This window comes from Hyperoodon ampullatus, assembly GCF_949752795.1.
Source record: "Hyperoodon ampullatus genome assembly, chromosome: 15".
NCBI lineage: Eukaryota > Metazoa > Chordata > Mammalia > Artiodactyla > Ziphiidae > Hyperoodon > Hyperoodon ampullatus.
In genome coordinates, this window is record NC_136928.1 from 53,231,570 (window position 1) to 53,247,596 (window position 16,027).

Consider the following 16,027-nt stretch of genomic DNA (forward strand, 5'->3'; position numbering starts at 1 on the left):
TTTCGAATGGAGACTTTCCTTTAGATTCATAAACTTTCTTGTGCCTACATTTGAAATATTTTTACTAGATTGTTTAGATTTTCTAAGTTCACAGAGGTTTGGGATCCTCGTTTATCTAAGTTAATATATGATTATTTTAATCTTTTATTTTAAAAAGAAATATGAATTGTATTTTTGAGGAGGATGTATGTAGTATGTCAGATCAATCACCTTTCCTTCTCCTTATTGAGAAGTGTTTCCCTCTTCCTGTCCCAACTATAGTTACTGAAGGGAATATCCTTGTGTGCTTCCTCAGAGTGCTTGAGGGAGTGACTGAACTTGGCTGAGCAATGGTGTGAACCCAGGTTTTCTTAAACCTGCTTTAGTTTCAGTTGGAAAGATACATAAGTTACAAATACCAACCCAGGTCATCTAAATGAGCAGAATGCACTCCTCTCCCTGAAAAACATTATTGGAAAAATGAATTAAGAGAATGAAATGTATTTGAGGCATAGATGATGAGGGGAAGTGTTTGTATAGGAATAGGAATCTTCTCTCTGCAATCAATTTGTTGGCCTGTTTTCAAACATTAGAAAATGAAAGTTACCTTATGCTAAATTTTAGAAATTATTAGAGTATTTTAAGACAGCTAAAAAAGTTAAATCACAGTTACTATTAGCATTTATTTAGTATTTTTAGGGTTTCACACTTTTTTTTTCTAGTTTTAATGACCACCCTGAGAAGTAAATAGGCAGCTTTATTATCATTCCTGTATGCAAAATGACTTGATCCCACATCCTTCTGATTGGAGGGAAAAGTGTAGGTTTTTGCAGTTTTGTAGTGTTACAAGCACCTGCCAGCAATTAGGAGACAAGGTTTCTTTTTCAAGACATGTCTCTGATCTTGAAGAAATCGCTTACTTTAACAGTTTTGTTAAAATACAGATTATTGGACTTCTAAAGGCATTTCCAGCTTTATTTAAATAGAGAAGTATACACCCCCCTTCTCCCCACCCACCCAATAGGCTGAAATGAAAGCCTTGTTAATATGAACCTGATATATTGATCTAAACTGAGTTGTAATACTGCGGTTCTTTTTGTTCAGTATGTTCTGTTTTTCCTATTGACCTCCATCTTCCTGTAGGCCTAGACCACAGAATTTCTTCCATACCTGTGGGTAATATTTACAATTTTTGTTACTTTGCTTCTATCCATTCAATAGGCATGAACTCTTATAGGTCAGAAAATTGCTCTATTTATTGAGTGCCTTAACTCGTATTGCCTTGCTTAATCCATGGATGGTGGGTAGAAGGATCAAGCCAAAAGGTACATGTTAAAGTGTCTAGAAGGCACGGTTCTGGCATATTGCCATTTCTAGTGTGTAAGCTAAGAAATTATGGCTCAGAAAAGTGGAGTTACTTGCTCAGATTTACACTGCCATTAAGTGGAAGAACCAGGGTTGAAAGGTAGGTCTCTTTAGATTGCAAAACCTGTTTTTGTTTTGTCACTTCTCTGTAGTGTCTTATCAGACATTCAGCTACATACTTTAAACCATGGTCATGAAAGCAGTCATTACTGGCCAGAAGGGACATTGAGGACATTAGATTAGCACAAGACTATTACTAGTAATTGAAAAGCAGCTAAAAACAAAAGAAAAGCAGCTACGTCCTCCTATCAGGTGCTTAGTAATCTTTGCATATGAAGAAGAGTGCAGTGTGATTGCCATTTTATGATAGATATGAAGGTGACTAGTACTGATTCCCAGGAAGTTGTTAGAGGAATAGTTCTAAATTTTGCTTACAATTATTGTTAGACTTTTGTGTGCTATAGGGACCAACTCTACATGCATGTTCTCTTAAATTTATAAGTAAGCACATGCTTTGTCTTTCAGGGTTTTTTCCCTCTTATTTTTACATCTTGAAAAATATATCTAATTATCTAAGGTTTTAAAGATATTAGGTAATTTTAAACATAATGAACTGTTTAAAATGTTTTGATCTATAATCTAAATTTTATCTAAAAGAATTGTGTAAATATTCATAATGTAGTTGGACTTGCCTGTATGTTTTTGTATTCAGTGAGAATTTACAGTCAAGTTTTTGTATTAGAGTGTATTACATAACATATATAGAAATACAGTTTTTCTGTAGATGATACCATAGGGCAAAAACAGGGACATTTAGGGGAAGTTTTAATACTGTGAAAGTAATGAAGCTAAAGAAGTAAATTTTAAAGAGGAAAACAAGTGAGTCCTTTCTTTTATTAAACTGCTGCCTCTGTCAAAAATAGGTAATACCTGAGTAGTTTGACAATATTCTAGAATTAATTGGTCTGATTTAAATCAGTTTATACTATTTAAAGCTAACTGTAGCTTTGGAAAACATGAACTGTACTTTTAAGAAGTTAATAAAAGATATTTTTACAAATGGGGGAAGAGAAAGGACTTTTATAGTTTAAAATATGAGACTAATTCATTAGAATCAGTTCTCTATTCATTTTTTGTTCTTGTATTATGAAATAGGAAATCACTTGTTGGTCACAATTAGGGAATTCTTTACGTAAGTGCTTAACTTTTTTTTTTTTTCAAACATATAATTTTTTATCAAAGTAATCACTCAGAAAAATCATACATAGTTTTACAAGTCAAATATACTGCACGGTTTATAACAAAAGCAGCCATCCTCTGCCTACTCCATCCCATCTGAGTCCCATACCTGAGACAAAAGTGTTCGTAAGTGCTTAACTTAAAAACACTTTTGGGCTTCCCTGGTGGCGCAGTGGTTGAGTCCGCCTGCCGATGCAGGGGACACGGGTTCGTGCCCTGGTCCGGGAAGATCCCACATGCCGTGGAGTGGCTGGGCCTGTGAGCCATGGCTGCTGAGCCTGTGCGTCCGGAACCTGTGCTCTGCAATGGGAGAGGCCACAACAGTGAGAGGCCCGTGTACTGCAAAAAAAAAAAAAACAAAAAAACACACTTTTGTCTTGGAAAGATCTCCTCTCACCCCATTCCTCTAAACCCTTCCCTCTGCAGTATTTAGTCATGTCAAGTTTTATTTTGTAGATCCATATTGCTCTGTGATAGCAGTGCTGTTTTATGATCTCTGTTCAGTTGGGATATTGGAAATTACTAAGCATCTTGCTTGTTTTCATTTTTCTTATAATTTCTAGGGTATTTCCTTAGCACTTTCTCCTGAATTAATAGGGAGAGATGAAGGAAGGAGCAATAAAATTTTTTCATTTATCATCTTACTATCCAGTTCTGTTGTTCTTTCTCTTTCAGATAAACAAAATGCTGAGTACTTTTCCTACATTATAATTCAGAAAGTAAATGAACTGAACTTTTTGATTGTTTGTTAATTTATTCCAAGTTCCTCATCTTTGTGCTTCTAAATTTGATTTTACAGGTATAGTTGAAGTCCTCAAAGGAATGCATGAAATAGGAGTAACTCCTGATCAGGAGACATACATAAATTACGTGTTTCCATGCTTTGACAGTGTAAAGTCAGTTCGTGCTATTTTGCAGGTGAGTGCAAGTGTGGTTTTAATTTCATAATTGAAGAACATTTTTTCTCCCTAATGTTTCGTGGTAATCAAAAAAAAAAAGTCACTGAGCTGAGACTAAAATGGTTATGTTGGTATATAATTTTCTGAAGCTTTGTAAAAATATTGGTTAGTGTAACATCTGTAGTTTTTTTTTTTTAATATTTATTTATTTATTTTGGCTGCACCAGGTCTTAGTTGTGGCATGTGGGATCTTTAGTGTGACATTCAGGCTTCTTAGTTGTGGCATGTGAACTCTTAGTTGCAGCATGCATGCGGGATCTAGTTCCCCTACCAGGGATCGAACCTGGGCCCTCTGCATTGGGAGTATGGAGTCTTACCCACTGGACCACCAGGGAAGTCTAGCATCTGTAGTTACTAAACTTAAAAGTCTTACAAAGGTAAAGTAGTGTTTTTCTTGTGTGTTGAAAAGACAGTATGCCAGTATCAGACAAAATTTAAATGAAACAGTTTCACTCTTTAATCCCACTCTACAGTGCAACTGTACCTTTCATTTTTGAATATTACTTTTCACTTCTATATGAATTTTCATAATAAACTCTTAGTATTATTTACTATTCTGTTTTTTTTTTTAAGTAATCTTTTCTTTGACCCCAGAGCATTGTTTTCCTGCCAGATAATTCCTGTCCCCACCAGAATAAGTAAGGCATTTATAAAGGGGCATATGAAAAATTGACCCAGTGCACTGGGTCAGCAATGGTTACACTTTCCATTTTCAGAATAAAGTGCTATGCAATTAGGAACAACGTGGTGGAGTACCACACATTTTAGTAAGAAATATTTTGTTCAGAAGACCTGTTTCCTAGGTGGTTATTCACATAATGCCTTTATTTTTCTAATATTGTTAGAGTGTTCTTTTCTTTCCTTGAAATGATTTCATAATTACAGTCCTCTTAAATGGAGAGTTTATGTCTTGAGTGTCTTTACCTTTCTTCCCTGAGTATTTAACAGTGTGTTTTGACACTGTGCTATACATATTTTACTGTTAAAAAATATATTTAAAAAAGTAATTTTCCCACATGTTCTTGTTTCCCCCAAACCTACTTTTTTCACTTGGCACCTTTACATTATAGTATGTAATTCCACAAATGATTGTTTATGCTTGTATGATGTTTTATTGTGTGGATATACTGTAATTTATCCTTATTCATTTCTTATTATTGATTAGTTAATTTTTAATATGGTGCTATTATTATAAAGTGGTTCAGTAAACATGTTTGGCTAAATTTCAGCCCATATACTTAGATTATTAAATATGATGTTGAGATAAGTCATTAGCCATTTGGAGTTAAATAAAAATAAATTTGATCTTTACCTCATTATATGTCTTAAAATATCATTTTAGATCAATGCATTCAATTTTTATTTTGTTGTTAATTAGAGAATTGTTCTAATGTCTTCAATAGTAAACTCTTCCTAGAAGGAAGGCACTCTAAGGGTAACAGATTATATGAATTTGAAGATAAGCATTTAATTTGGGATGTTGGGACTGTATCTCATAGCTTTTGCTGAAGTTTGGTTATTCAGTTTATTTGCATTATTTTAGAAAACGATCTTTTTTAAATGAAGGATTATCAGAATACAGTCATATAAAGAAATGGGAAAACAGGAAATTTGAATGACATATCAAAATATTTTTAGCTGAGGTGTATTATCATTGAAATATGCTTTATCCCTAGGAAAATGGATGTCTACATGAAGATAGTATATTTTCTCAAGCTGAATTGAGAATTGAAGCAGTAAATGGAAACTTAGACTATATTTTATCATTTTGTAAGTATGCAGCATTAGAAGAAAGCTTGACAGGTGTTAATTTCAGTTACTTTTGAGGGCATACAGGGTGGTTCATGCCCTCACTGCCTGCCTCAAGTAGTTCAAAGTATTTTCCTCAAAAGCAAGGAAATTTTTATATGTTTTATTTGTTAGCCTTATAAGATAGTTTATGAGTTTAACTTGTAGATAATTTGGAAGTAACTTTAAAGTTAATAGGACCTTGGAGATAACGTGGTGTTGGGTTAGACTGGGGACCCAGAGGACTTGGGTCCTATTTCTAATTAAGCTGCTGATTATAGGACCTGAGACAAATATCCGTATTGTTCTTTTGTCTCAATTTTATGAAATGGCATAGTATTGCCTATCTGTCTACCTTGTGGGAGTTGTGAGAATCATAAGAGATCTTGTTTTTGAAAGTGTTTTCTAAACTAATGCCTATTATGGCCCTCAGTTACACGAAGCCATCTCCCAGTCCTCATTATTAAAAATACAGTAAATGTTTCCAAACACTTATAAATGATAGGGTGCTTTACAACGTTCATCACATGTTAATAAACTTCCTCCATTGATAGATGAAGAAAGGCAGAGAGATGTTAAATGATTTGCCCAAAGTTAGTGATTGAGTCAGACCCAACCAAGATCATCTAATCTTAAACTTATTTTTCCACTATACTATGTTTTAATTTTAATAAATTAGACATTTTTTAATTTTAATTTTTAACACATCTATGGCATTATCTTGACAGTGTTTCAGATCTTGTGAAAGAGATAGCATTTAAAAATATACAAACATCAATTTCTAGCCCACTGAAATGTTAAAAGTTAAGATTTTATTAACTATTTTCAAATTGTGTAAGTGGAAGCTTTGTAAAAACCAGATTACTGGTATATATTACCTGTGTTTGAGTTATTTAAAATAGTTTATTGTATTATTATAAGGGGAAAGGCAAAGTGTTCAGTATGAAAGCGTTGACTGTTAGAGGTGTAGTTATTTGAGTGTAAGGTTGAGTATTAATGCTGGCTGCTATCCGAGAGTATTGATTTTGCCTTCTACTCTGTATAATACATAGATTTTCCATGCTGACAAGATGAAAACAGAGAAGCATTAGCTGAGGAATCTAGGTGCATAAGGTGGATACATGAGAGCTGCCTTTTCCCTTTATCATACCATCCATTCCACTTCATTGTCAACCTCTTGAATTTTTTCACACTTGATTGTTGCTAAGGAAACTAGATGCTTTTTGTCAGCAGCCTTCCATCTTGCTGAGATGTTTCTGGTCACCTTTTTAATGAATAAAAACTTGGTAATATTCTGTAAAATACTAATTTGAATAGTTTAGAAATAAGTTTCCAAGAGGTTGTTTATTAAATGTGAAAAAGAAAAATGCCATGAACTTAAAGACTAAAGAAGATTTCAGCTTCCTCACCCTTTGAATTACAGATCTTTGAAGAGCAGTTAGTTCTATAATTGCTGGTATTCCTTGTAGGCTGCTTATAGATAGGCACTTTTGGTTACTACAAGGAATGGCAGGTAGTAGAGAAAAGTAAATGGTTTGTCTTTTTTTTTTAATTGAGGTATAATTGATATACAATATTATATTAGTTTCAGGTGTACAACATAATGATTCAATATTTGTGTATATTGCAAAGTGGTCACCACAGTAAGCCTGGTTAACATTCGTCCACATACGTGGTTAGAAAAATTTTTTTTTCTTGTGATGAGGATTTCAAAGATCTGCTCTCTCAACAACTTCCACATATGAAATATAGTATTCTTAACTGTAGTCACCATGCTGTACGTTCCATCCCCCTGACTTATTAAATGGCTTATTTTGATCAAGTTTGTGGAGTAGTAAGAAACATTTTCCCACTTGATTTTGTAGGCATGGAAATTAGTTTGATCAGGCAAAATGAAAGGTTACCGAAAAGCATGTGGTGTATCCACTTTAAAATTCCTGAGTGACTAAATACAGCTCATTTCAGAGACGATTTTTAGAGTTTTAAATGCCACATGAAACCACTGAGAAACTTAAGCTTCCTGTTCAAGGGATCTAACAGTCAGTCTAAAGTATTTCTCCTTATGTGTGCGGGTTAAATTTTTATTCATATTTAGGGAGATGAGCAAATCTTAAAACCTACTCTGATTTTTCCCATGAGTTTTTTTTTTAAGTTAACCAGCTATCTTAATCTTTACCTAAACTGTATTTATTAATTCTGTCTTCAGAATTTGCCTCCACTATGAGTTCCTATCTAATTCCATCGCTCTTGAATCATTCAGTAGCAGCTTTGCATATATACTGAAAAGATTAAAACAATCACTTATAACATGGCACTATTTTAATATAGTGACAGGGAAAAATAAATTCAGGATATGCCTACTGTGATTCTGTCCCAAGCTAATTATGGCAAGGGTTATGTGGAGAACCAGGTCTTATGCATTAAGGCCTGATTCTTATACTAAGGCAAATCAGGCTTAGAATGTCAGCATTGAAACATACAAGATTGTAGACTTAAATACCAAAATGAATAGTAGAGCAAACAAATCATCAGAAAAGTGAAAGAGTATAAATCAGTTACATAACAGAGGTAAAGAGGTTATTATGACTTTAGGTTGTCACTCTTGCATGAATGTAGGTCATAGATCATGTGGAAAATAGAATGAGGAAGTGTAAGTGGTTCAACAGAATCCAACACCACTCTCAGAAAAGAACTTTCCCCCACATCTTCTGTCTTTAAAGGGTAGTTACAGTCTCTCCCTTCATAGTGCCATGTTGTCCAGTAACATACAGCCTTGGTATGTGTACCAGACTGACTTTGCGTATGCTGGTAGATTAGTTATTGCCATTTATACAAAAGAATATTTATAAATTCATTAGTTGTATAGATTTATGTAAATGAAGTAAAGTGTTTTAAAAGGATAGCTTATATTGCCAGTATATATTTCTGCAATTTCTAATTAACTTTGTATGAAAACTTTTCCATTTTTAAAATAATATTTCCCAGATGAAAATTGAAAGGTATTGGTATAAATGTGCTTTCAAATAAATTGATAATTTAAGTTTTTGGTTTTGGTCTGGGGTTTTATGATGATTATTTTCTTTTGCAGTGGAATCAAATACATTGCCTTTCTCATTTGCTTCATTGAGAGGCAGCCTAATTCTAGGCTTTAGGAGGTAAGATGATCACCTTATATAATCTTTGCCTGAATATAGACTGATTTCTCCTTTTTGACCTACTGTGTGAGGAAAGAAACAGATATTCTTACCTTCCAATATACTAGTTACCTGAAATAACCTGATCTATTTTATTCTTCCTACTAAGTAGTTGTGAGTTTAGGCTGCCTTTTTTTTATCATCTATTCCAAGAAATTCATACTGATTTGGTAGAGGTCTTGTTTCAAAAAAAGAAAGCACTCTTTGAATATGGCGAGTTGGAGTTATAGACAAATTTGCATGTATATTTGATTTATACTTTGAGCATTTAATTACAAGAAGACTTTTATTCAGTGTAATACTACTCTCCTCCTCAGTCTGCTCAGGGAACGTTAATGACCTTTTCTCCCAATTTTGTTGTTTTGAAAATATTCAAACATAAAGACAAGTTGAAAGAGTGGTAAAGGAAATACTCACATACCCTTTATGTAGATTCACCAATTGTTGATATTTTGCCATATTGACTTGCTTTCTCTCTCATACACTTTTTCTCTAATATATACATATGGACATATACATATACATATATACACTTTTTCTCCTTTTTTGCTGCGCTCCTTGAAGTTGTAGACATCATGATACTGGATCCTTCAACATATCTCTCAAGAATAAGGTCATCATCTATGTAATCACAATACCAGTATCACTCCTAAAAATTAACAATACTATAATATCAACTAATATACATAGTGTGTGTAAGATTGTCCCAGCTGTTCTAAAATTCTTTTATAGCTGTTTTACTTTTTGAGGATTCAGTTAAGTTCATGCACGGTATTTGATTGCTATCTCTTTATTCTCTTAAAAACAATTCCTTACTTTTTTGGTGGTGGTGGGGAAAGAGTCGAGGCTTCTTTCTCTATAGAATGTCCCTCTCATATTTTGTGTTTACCTAATTTTTCCCTCACGATCATACTCAGACTGAACATTTTTAGCAAGTATATATGATTGGCATTTCTTAAGGAATGTAATGTCAGGTGTCCAACTTTGGTGCCATCAGCTAATTTTGATCATTTGCTTACATTGGTGGCCCCCACTTCTCTTCCTTGCAAAGGAACCTCATCTTCTTTGTAATTAGTAAGGCATCTGTGGGGTGATACTTTGAGATAGTGTGTCTACCCTGTTTCCTAGCACCTTTCACTCAGTGGTGATAGTAGCCGTTGGTAGTCTTTGTTGAATCAGTTGTTAGCAGAGGTGGTTGCAAAAGGATGAGTTTCTAATATTGTCATTCTTTCTGTGTTTATAATGTTAATGACTTCTGATATTGATCCCAGTAATTTTTAGACTGTTTGTTGATGGAAGCACTAGGTTTTCTGTTGACATCTCCGGAACCTCCATTGCAGGCAAGAAGAGATAGAACAAGTAGGAGGGATTCTTGTTGCCATTCTTTATTTAGCCAGTACAGTTCCACTCCTCTCATACACCTACGTACATTTAAATAATTGCTGTTTTCCTGAAGTTAAGAAAAAAAAAACAAACCAAGGTCTGTGCCTTTAAAAATAAAGTTTGAAAAATACAGAACACATAATCAAGTAGATAAAAATGCTAGTAGAGCCAGATTTTAAAACAAGAACCCATAATGCATTATGAAGTGAAATATAGTGACTTTTCATATAATTGTCCTTAACAAAAGACTTGAAAAAAAGTTTTTCATATAAACTTCCAGATCATGGGTATTTCCTTCTTTACCTTTATTATTATTTTTTTAGTCAGTTTGAAAGGCGGTTGTTATGTTTCACAAATCCTACACTTCTTTTTTTTTTTTTTTTTTTTTGTGGTAGCGGGCCTCTCACTGTTGTGGTCACTCCCGTTGCGGAGCACAGGCTCCGGACATGCAGGCCCAGCGGCCATGGCTCACGGGCCCAGCCATTCCGCAGCATGTGGGATCTTCCCAGACCGGGGCACGAACCCGCGTCCCCTGCATCGGCAGGCAGACTCTCAACCACTGCGCCACGAGGGAAGCCCTAGGCTTCCTTTTTTTAAAAAATAAATTTATTTATTTTTGGCTGCGTTGGGTCTTCGTTGCTGAGCTCAGGCTTTCTCTAGTTGCAGCGAGCGGGGGCTACTCTGTTGCAGAGCAGGGGCTCCAGGCCTGTGGGCTCAGTAGTTGTGGCTCATGGGCTTGGTTGCTCCGTGGCATGTGGGAACTTCCCAGACCAGAGCTCGAACCCTTGTCCCCTGCATTGGCAGGTGGATTCTTAACCATTGAGCCACCAGGGAAGCCCAGTCCTAGGCTTCTTAAACAAAGTACTTGGACTATAAAGTTGATTCATTATGATGAAAAAAACCTAATTGCATATTCTGATATATACCTAGGTCAGTCATCGACCTTTTTAGTGGCTTAAAGATTATAGTATGGAGAGCTGCTCACCTCTCCAGTAAGCGTGTCTGGTTGCTGTGTTTTCTGTTTCTACTTTTTAATTTTGTGTCATCTTTGCTGTAAGATTTTTTTTTTTTTTTTACTGTCCCTCTTGACAACTTTCAGTGTACTTAACCTTAACCTACATACACTAAAATAATTTGCTGTTTCTGGTTTATTTTATTTTATTTTTTAAAATAAATTTATTTATTTATTTTTGTCTGTGTTGGATCTTCGTTCCTGTGCAAGGGCTTTCTCTAGTTGCAGCGAGCGGGGGCCACTCTTCATCGCAGTGCACGGGCCTCTCTTGTTGCGGAGCACAGGCTCCAGACGCGCAGGCTCAGTAGTTGTGGCTCACGGGCCCAGTTGCTCCGTGGCATGTGGGATCTTCCCAGACCAGGGCTCGAACCCGTGTCCCCTGCACTGGCAGGCAGATTCTCAACCACTGCACCACCAGGGAAGCCCTGTTTCTGGTTTATTGTGGGCTGGGAAGTTAGGTACCCTAATGCACTGCAATTTGGAAAAATAAAATGTTCTAAATAAGGGCATGCTTATCTTTTTTTGCTCCTATTTTGTAACAGAGATTTTGTGGTAGCTATTTTGATTATTAGAACATAAGTTCCATGTTTATTTGGTTTATTGCACTATCTTCAACATGTAGATATTAATACCTGGCACATGATCAGCACTGTTGAATTAATTATCGAGGCCTCATATATTCTGTGTTTCTGCCTCTGTTTTTGAGCATTCCCCTTAATTCAACAAGTATTTATTGTTGAGATTGGAGATGTTGGTTAGGATCAGATTGTAAAATTTTTTAAAAACATGAAGGAACTTGTCCTTTATTCTGAAGAAAGTAGACTAACTTGTGCAGTGTGGAGACTGGCTGAAGCAGAGATACATCTAGTATGTATTTGAATCTCAGACGTTATATTGTTCACTTCTAGAAATTCAGATTTTTTTTTAATCTTCCATGTCTCCTTATCATGTTCATGCTTCTTTCTTCTCTATATGGAGATATTAATGATAGATGTTTTGATGTTCTTGCCTACTAATTCTGTTAATTTTTTTTTCAGACATCATACATTTGTACTTGTTTATAATTTCTAATTGGATGCCAGATGTGGATTTTATGTTGGTGGATACGGATTTTTTTTTTTTTCAATTCCTCTAAATATTTTTGAGTTTTGTTCTGAGACAGTCTTAAGTTACTTGGAACAGTTTTCTTAGTGCTTGCTTCTGTGCCTTGTTAGGTAGGACTAGAGCAGCATTTTTTTTTTTTTTGCGGTATGCAGGCCTCTCACTGTTGTGGCCTCTCCCGTTGCGGAGCACAGGCTCCAGATGCGCAGGCTCAGCGGCCATGGCTCACGGGCCCAGCTGCTCTGCGGCATGTGGGATCTTCCCGGACCGAGGCACGAACCCACGTCCCCTGCATCGGCAGGCGGACTCTCAACCACTGCGCCAGGGAAGCCCTAGAGCAGCTTTTAGTCTAGGATTATTCCCACTAAATTAGTCAAGCCCTACTATTAAGGTAGTATCCTCCTGATAATGATAATTCTATCTGCTAGCCCATGTATTTTGAGATTATTGGGAATGTGAACTATTCCAATTCCCTGTGTGGGTTTTGGGAATTGTCTTTTTTTGAGCTTCTGGAAAGTTCTCATGTAGTTTCCTGGACTTCAGATTGTTTCTTCACTCGAATGTGCTTATCAGTACTTAGCTGAAGCCTGAGGACAACCCTCTGCAGTTCTCCAGGGCTCTTGATTTGTCAAGGTCTGTCTGCTCTGATAGTCTGCCCTATAAAAACAAATTTTAATTAGTCCCTTCCAGAGAAATATTTTAAATCTCTAGGTTCTAAAACTATATTATGTTGATGTATTTTTCTTATTGTAGAGACCGAAAAGTTTCAGGTTGTGGTAATTTGGCATTAATCATAAGAATGTGCAAAATTTGAAGTATTTGACTAGAGGTAATTTCTTTCTTTTCCTCCCACCCCCAAAACTATTAAAAATTCAAAACATAGTCATTACAGTCCATTATCTTGGCATTAATGTAGCCTTCTATTCTTTCATTTGATGCTGAGCCAAATAGTATATATATTTTCAAATCCCTTTGTCAGTACATTCAGTACAGCTTTTGAAACAGTCACCTATCACGTGCTTCTCAGGGTCCAGTTGTACTCTTCTGGCAACTTTAGAATTGGCTGAGTGACTGAAAGCTGTTCTGAAAACCAAACTGATTGGTATTGCCAGTAGAGTCTTGCAGCTCCTATAAGGATTAGTCCATAAGAGATTCACTTACAGTTACCCAAAAAAAATTATTCATAGTTATCAGAAATAAGTTATAAAACATTAAATGAGATAGCTTAGTCACTTTAGCTAATTCTAAGGGAAACTTGGATGTGCATTTCGGTATTGGAATGCAATTTTTGTAAGAGTTATCTGCCATTAGTATTACCTGCCTAATAGTGGTAGATCCATGGTCCAAGAGGCAGTAGTTCCTCCCATGTGTTCTGTAACCTGTTTGGGCCCAGATTAATTTTTTATGGTATCCCACAATATTTTTGAAAGACCAGCACTATTTTCTTCATATATTCTGAGAGTGGTGTTTGAGTGGTGTTTAAGTGGCAAGCTAGTATTTCTTTAAATTGATAAGCTCAGGAGATGGTCATTGAATACCAATTAAGTGTCATGCCTTCCCAAAGTTTCCCAATGTATAAACCAAATTGGTAGCCTATAGAGGCGAAGTCACCTATATAAAATGTTTAAAATTCAGTATTGCTATTAGTTAGGGTGGGATTATTCAAGGTTATTAGGGAATTTTTACTTTAAAATTTTTTTTAAAAAATAAAGCTATTTTAAAGAATTTGAAAGGGCATTTACTCTGACTGGTAAAGTTAGTGAATTCTGTCAAATCCAGGGCAAGAATATGTTTAGTATGAATAAGACTTTCTTTCCTCTTAACAATAGCACCAGCTGAACAAAGTTCAAATGAGAAAGAAGGCAGTGTACATTTTGTATATTACTGAAAACTTCACCCAGAAATATTGAGTCACTTCTAAGAGACAAAATGTCGCTGAACATAGTTCAAAATTTGGTTGGCAAATACCAAAAAGAGAAATGTTTGAGAATTGGCTTGGAGGCACTTAAGTCTTCGTAGTCCATAGATAAAGAGTTCCGTGATATAAGGAGAGATTTTTCTGACCCAGTGGCAAGAGTTTGAACTTGACAAGTGGGAATCTGTACCATTGGAGCAGAGCTGCCTTTCACATGTTGAAAAAAATCAAGTTTCTGACACTAGCCCTGTCACAGTCAACCAAGTTAAGTGCCAGGTGTTAAGTTCCTCTTTTCAGTCAGCCAGTGAGGCTCCCACTCATGACATTTTTACAAGGAGAAGGGAAGTACTTCATGAAGTACAGTTTGTGAGTACTCAGGAAATATTAGCTCGTAGTGTGGGTTAAAGGCTGGGACTGTGAGGTAATAGGTAATTCAAGAATGAATAGGAATCTTCTTGCCCCCAACTTGTTAACTAGGTACCAGAAAATAGGAAAGCAACTGCAAACTTATCTTGATAATTATGAATATATAGAGGAGAAGATACTATCTGAATGGATAAAGAAGATGTGGTGTGTACACATGCGCATACACACACACAATGGAATACTCCTCAGCCATAAAAAGAAAGAAACAATGTCATTTGCTGCAACATGGAGAGACCTAGAGATTATCATGCTAAGTGAAGTAAGTCAGAAAGACAAATATCATATATCACTTTTATGTGGAATCTAAAATATGATACAAGTGAACTTATTTACAAAACAGAAACAGACTCACAGACATAGAAAACAAACTTATGGTTACCAAAGGTGAAATGGGGGGAGGAATAAATTAGGAGTTTAGGATTAGCAGATGCAAACTACTATATATAAAAGAGATAAACAATAGGTCCTACTGTATAGCACAGGGAACTATATTCAATATCCTGTAATAAACCATAATGAAAAAGAATATGTATATATATATATATATAACTGAATCACTGTCTCTTTCTGCCAAGGTTAGGGGCGGAATGGGTCAGGGCAAGATGTGTAGAGAAGGTGCTGAACGGAGGTTAAAGGATGAATAAGCGTTTGCCCAGGGGAAGGAAGGGCATTCCAGGCAAAGGCATTGAAGCTGAGAGAACAGTGCATTTGGGAACCTGATGATAGATTGACATAATGGTTGCCCATGAAATAATGGCAAGAAATAAAGCCAAAATGGTAGCCTGGAGCTCTTCACAAATGATCTCATTCTAAGTTATGAAGTTTAGACCTTGAGTTATGGCTTTCAGCCGCTGAAAGATTGACATAATGAAGGTTAAGACTGACAATGGATATTTGAAGCGGGGAGAAAAGGGTACCGGTAAGGGTAGGTGGGGGAATAGGACAACAGCAAGAGGTAATCAGCAATTCGTGGGATCCTTTTAGGTGCCTGTGGAACTTCTGGTGAAGATAATTCTAAACTTAGCCTTTCTGAGTCTGTTTCTTCTTCTGGGAAACAGGGAATTTAAATACCTACTTGTAGGATTGTCTTAAAAATTAAAAAATATAATGCACTTGGAACTTAGTACAGAGGATTGTTTTTAAGGAGCACATAGGGAAGGAGAATTTCTGAAACAGATTGAGTAGCATCACTGGAAGACTGGCAGGGAATGATCAACAACACAAATCTCAAAACTTAGTCAAAGGGGACCAGAAGGTGTTAGTTGAATTTTGAATTGAGATTAGTGGTAATAGTAAGAGTACTTTCAGTGGAGGTTTGGGGCCAGAAGCCAGATTGCACGGATTGAGTGTGTGATGAAGAAGTGTTAACTATCCTTCACACAGCTTAGTTTAAAAGATTCTGTGTGGGGTTTTTTAGTTTGTTTTTTCTGGACCTGTGCCATCTGTCATGAAGCTTCACGTTCAAGGTAGTGCTTTTAGTCATTTTCAGTTACTTTAGATATGTGTACAGTTTTGCAAGTTTGCCTCTTTGCCTTCCCTAGGTACTTCATGCCAGGTTTGATGGCAATTTACTATCTTAGGAATACTTTTTGTTCTACATTAAGTTGATGTTTGATGAAAGATATGATTAAAGTAGCTTTTCTTAAAAAGAAAGCCCAGTTTATTA

General features: G+C 35.7%; 1 protein-coding gene across 2 annotated transcripts in view; it reads left to right on the forward strand.

Annotated features, from left to right (window-relative positions):
* Nucleotides 1-16,027, forward strand: part of LRPPRC (leucine rich pentatricopeptide repeat containing) — a gene marked incomplete at its 5' end in the record, with an annotated part of 103,607 nt that overhangs the window by 26,644 nt on the left and 60,936 nt on the right. For both annotated transcript variants that reach the window (XM_079720573.1, XM_079720572.1), the window contains 3 exons: nucleotides 3,383-3,501; nucleotides 5,219-5,312; nucleotides 8,419-8,485. In XM_079720573.1, the coding sequence (XP_079576699.1) occupies nucleotides 3,383-3,501; nucleotides 5,219-5,312; nucleotides 8,419-8,485 (280 nt within the window). The remainder of the gene's footprint in view (nucleotides 1-3,382; nucleotides 3,502-5,218; nucleotides 5,313-8,418; nucleotides 8,486-16,027) is intronic.